The sequence below is a fragment of the Rhinopithecus bieti genome, unplaced genomic scaffold (assembly GCF_001698545.2).
Source record: "Rhinopithecus bieti isolate Rb0 unplaced genomic scaffold, ASM169854v2 scaffold_30463, whole genome shotgun sequence".
Taxonomy (NCBI): Eukaryota; Metazoa; Chordata; class Mammalia; order Primates; family Cercopithecidae; genus Rhinopithecus; species Rhinopithecus bieti.
In genome coordinates this window covers 386001-391160 of record NW_016813249.1, presented here as the reverse complement: position 1 = coordinate 391160, position 5160 = coordinate 386001, and the positions used below count along the sequence as shown (strand labels likewise).

Sequence of the window (5160 nt, the reverse complement as noted above, 5' to 3'; positions counted from 1 at the left end):
TGGAGCTGTTCCTATTCGGCCATCTTGCTCCGCCCCCCTCCGGTAGTTGTTTTTCATGAAGTCTGAGGATCTTTAGACTTTTACTAGGTTTATTTAATCTTTTTGTATTTAATTACTTCTATATTTGGGTTTATATCATCTTATCATCTGTTATCTATTGACCCATGCATTTTTTATACTTATTTCTTTATTTTGGATTAACTAAATATTTTTATTAATTTATAGTTCTCTTACTAACTTGCTAGCTTTGCATTCTTTCACTGTTATTTCAGTCGTTACACTGGAGATTAAAACTTGTATCCTTGATTAAAACCTAATTAGAACATTACACTTCATAATAATCCTAGAACAACAGAATATTTTAACTCCATGTAAGACCCCCTGGCTTTTGTGTTTTTATTGTCTTACATTTCAATTCCATATATTTAATTTAAACTTCACTAAACTTAAACTTTCACAGAAAATTATCAGTACTATTTTGGACAATCAATCCTGAGCTACAGTGTATGCTCTCCTCCATATTTTCTTTTACGATCATTTTCCTTCTGCCAAAGGGAGCTCCCTTGCAGTACCTTCTTTTAGTGAGAGCCTGCTAGTGATAAATTCTCTCAATTTCTATTTGCCTAAACTATTTTTTTCATCTTAATTTTAAAAAGATATTTTCACTAAGTATAGAATTGTGGGCTAGCATAGTTAGCAATTTAAGATGTCATGCCATTGTGCATACAGGTGTGGTTTTCTTTGAATATAATCTTCTTAAACGTTAACAAAGCTTGTGTAATGATGTTCTGAAACTTTCATGAGAAATTTTTTTTTAGATATTGTTGCTGATTTTCTCTCTTTTCTTTTTCTGGAATTCAAATTGTATATAAGACATCTTTGACCAGATCCCAAATGTGCTTTATCCTTTTTCTGACTTGTGCTTCAGTGTGGACATTTTCTATTAACTAGCCTTCCAGTTCATTATTGCTATCATCTACTGAGTCCAATAAGTTATAAGCCTATTCATTGAGTTCTTATTGTCAGATACATATTTTTTTGATGGCTCCACAAAGTTTACTTGATCCATATACATGTACACATGCACACACCCAGTTCTCTACGTAATTCTCTACCCTCTTACCTCTTTTGTTCCTTATTTTCTCTGTGTTCCTAAGCATAACAATCAAGACGTCCTTGTCTGCTAACTCCAATATCTGGATCAGCTGTGTTTCTGCTTTTTATTATTTGTTTCTTCTTTGTTATTGCTCAAATACTCCTGTCTCTTCATCTACTTAATAGTTTTTTATTGAATGCTGTTTTTTTTTTTTTTTTTTTTGAGACGGAGTCTCGCTCTGTCGCCCGGGCTGGAGTGCAGTGGCCGGATCTCAGCTCACTGCAAGCTCCGCCTCCCGGGTTTACACCATTCTCCTGCCTCGGCCTCCCGAGTAGCTGGGACTACAGGCGCCCGCCACCTCGCCCGGCTAGTTTTTTGTATTTTTTAGTAGAGACGGGGTTTCACAGTGTTAGCCAGGATGGTCTCGATCTCCTGATAATGAGAGGATTGACTCCTTGCTCTGCTGGACAGATAGAGTAAAAGTACATAATTCAATAAAAAAACTCAAAGGGGTAGAGGCTGTGTTGTGGGTTTGAGATGACCTGGTCTACATCTGGTTTGCCTCTAATTGTAAGACCTAACTCACCATGGCTTTCAGTTGAGAGTATGATTGGTCTTTGTCACTTCATTATCAAGTGATAGCTTCACTTTCCAGATATTTTCTACTTACCTTTCACCATTCACACCTTTAGAATTTGGCAAATATTTTGAGAGAAAGTTAAAGTATGTGTCTAACTCCCCTCAAAATTTCAATGTTGTCACTACAGCCCCACAAAATGAGTTCTATACACCTGGATTCTACACACCTAGTTGAGACCAAATAGCAAGTGTAGCCAACTAAAATGCAGTTATAGGTCATCAGTTTCAACGTGCCACTCATTTCAGGGCTTTGAACTCACACAGCTGATTCTCTTAAGCCAATCTACTTCCACACACACATACACACCCATGGCACAGGGTAGGTATCTGTCTCTTAAGCACCTCTAAACTCAAGAATTTTCTACTGTGCTTTTCAGAAGTCTCCAGCTTAGCTTTTTAATATCAAGTTCACCATTGAGTGGAAAAACTAGCTGTGGTTTCTTAGGCCCATTTAAGTCTCTAATTTTGTAACTCCCTTGAGCAACAATCAAAGACTCTGTTCCTTTCTCTATCCCTGAGTAACTATTTATGTTGTTTTATAACTTCCAAACCATGTATCAAGGATTAAGCAAGAAGTATGAATTCCTCAAGTGTCCCAGAGTCATTTTAGTGTGTAGAGTATGTTAATATATGTGTTCAACAAATCATTTTTGCTTTTAATATGCTTTCTTTTCTCGATTAGGTATTCCAAAAGATATATATTGGGGTTTAGCTAACACATAATGAATAAAACTGAGGGATCTAACGAGTCATAAAACAAAAACAACTGATAAAACACAGCTAATTAAAAGAGATTATAACACAAATTTTGGTTACTATAGAATTTATCAAGATGAATTTAAAAGCTTCACTCTGGGGAAAAAAAAAACCCTCATTTTCAATATAAATATTTGGTTATAGGGCCCTCTTCTTTAAAATCATCTCTAAATCCTAGGAGGAAAAAGCTAAGTACCAAAATTTTACCTCTTTTGATACATCAAAAGAAAACAGGAGAGGTACCATCATCAGCAATGAAGAAAGTCTCCAATAGACCCAAAGCAATCAAGAAGCTGGTTTTCACTGTCACAACCAGATGAACGCATCCCAAAACAAAACAAAATAATGATGCTAATAAGTCCGAGGTCTGATACATCACTTTCTCATTCAGTAGAGATTGTTTGTCTCCTCTTTCATCTTCCCAGTAGGATACAGCCCTAAGGAAAATGGATCTGCATTCTAGGATAAGACAAAGATGCAACCAGTAGATTTAACACAGTGATGCAAAAGCAAACCGATATCGATGTAAATATAAACAACTTCACCGTTCTTTCTTCCCCTACCTCTCCTCTCTTTGCTTCCACGGTTGCCAAAATGAAGTATGAGTATACTTGTGCTTTACCATAAGCTGCTACAAAAATGCTTTTTGAATGTTAAGGTTATATATATACATATGTAAATAAAGTTCTAAAAGGGCTTGCTCTGATCATATGTAAATGCCCCCTACACTGCACCATGACAAAACATCATATCCCCATGTAAAACCACCATCTACACTAAAAATACAAACCCCAAGATAAGTGGTGGATACATGTTGCAAACAAGAAGCCAACTCTACTTTAACTATAATTTGGAACATTTGGCTATTTGAAAGAAAACCCAGTATCTGACTTGATGTGAAAATGCCTGCAAAAAGCATTAAATTATTTTCATGAAGCTATGAATATCTCAGTTTGAAATATTGCTCTTAATTACAGCAACTACAAATAGAATGGCTCGGGATATTGTTGAAACCATTTGTAAGCATGTCAAGTGTTTAGATGGTGTCAAGTGAGTCTTCGGAACTTTGTTACTATAACAAATCTTACATCTTCTACTAAATTATAAAGCACTCTTCACCTAAAAACATCCCAGGCTATGCTTTTACAGCAGTAGTATCTGCACGTTATTTTCATGTAACTAACCCAAGAAATAGCCTGTAAAAGCTATGAGAATGCCAAAGCTCTTAAAAGTGGTAAATATAAAATGCCCTATGTCTTACGACTATAGCAGTAAATCAAGAAAAAATAATACATGTCATTGTTTCCCACAATTTTACACGTAATTGTACATATATCTATTAATCGTACATATATCTATTGTACTTATCTAGTAAGACTAGGTACATATAATTTACAATACATGTAGCTAGTCTTAATTGATAAGACTATTACAAAAAGAGGGCTTAACCTTCTTTGTATCAATATGAAAATAGATGCTTCTTAAATTATGTTGACATTGGTGTGAAAGACATTGGATATAAAGAGGTAAATGAGAACTAAACTATATTCGTAAGAGGGAACTGGCTATGTAAATCTTAACAGTAAAAAGAAGACCAATGTAATCAGGTCAAAGGTCATGAGACTACTTAGATAGAAACTGTACATTAGAGCAGCCAGAATCTCCACACAAACCTTAGACTGTAACCCTCAGAATAAGACTATATACAGAGTTATTTAAAAAAATAAAAAAAAAATCCATCCCCATTACTTTTGGAGAGAAGATAAATGAAAATTCAGCCAAATCACTTAATTTACCTGACTAAATTAAACCTAGCTAAGTGAACCATAACTAATAAGAAGTCAAAAACACAGGTGCCTTCGGCATCCTTGATATCCTCCATGACTCACACAACTTAACCCAAGGTGACTGCATAAAGGACCCTGTTTTGTAGTATTTTAAACAGAGAAAACTACAGGAGGAAAAATAAATTCTATAGTGATTTGTTTCCTTGAGTATGAAGCTGTTTATACAACTTTCTTTCATGCTGCAAATTTAAAACTTGTAAATCAATTGAAAATGCTCACATAGCTCACAATTTCAGAAGAATTATTTGCAAATATACAGCATATTTGGCCAAAAGTTTCAGGGAAATGACATTCTATCACCATTATATTCATACCTTACAAACTGTGTCCACATCCCAAGGTATTATAGTCCTCAGATCAATGACTTCACAAGATACTCCAAGCTTTTCTTTTGCCATGGAAGCTACCTCCCGGATCACATGAACCTGAAACAAAGAGAAAAATATGCAGAGAATGACTACAAAGGTTCCAGCCTCAAAAACTAGTTGAATGCTGACATCACTATTAGAGATAGTATTTAAAGTATCAGGAATTGATCTGCATGGAGAATTCATAAATTTGTTTCACATATGTTGAATCCCATATTCTGCAAAAATAGTAAGTATAGATATCTAGAAAACAGAGGTGCTTAGAGAGAGAAGTCAGTACCACAGACACTGATTACAAAGATGGCACACAGAAGGTAAATGAAGTTACACGAATAGGTAGAAAGCACATAGAGGGAGAAGTAAAGGGCAAAAATCACCAACATTTAAGGAAAAAATGGCCCAAGAGGAAAGGAAGGAAGAAAGAGAGGGAAGGAGGGAGGGAGGGAGGGAAGAA

The 5160-nt window shown here is 35.3% G+C and overlaps 1 protein-coding gene across 3 annotated transcripts in view; it reads right to left on the bottom strand.

Annotated features, from left to right (window-relative positions):
- The window catches only part of BCKDHB (branched chain keto acid dehydrogenase E1 subunit beta), a 296444-nt gene that overhangs the window by 193006 nt on the left and 98278 nt on the right, over positions 1-5160 (bottom strand). For all 3 annotated transcript variants that reach the window (XM_017847908.1, XM_017847906.1, XM_017847909.1), the window contains exon 8: positions 4653-4763. In XM_017847908.1, the coding sequence (XP_017703397.1) occupies positions 4653-4763 (111 nt within the window). The remainder of the gene's footprint in view (positions 1-4652; positions 4764-5160) is intronic.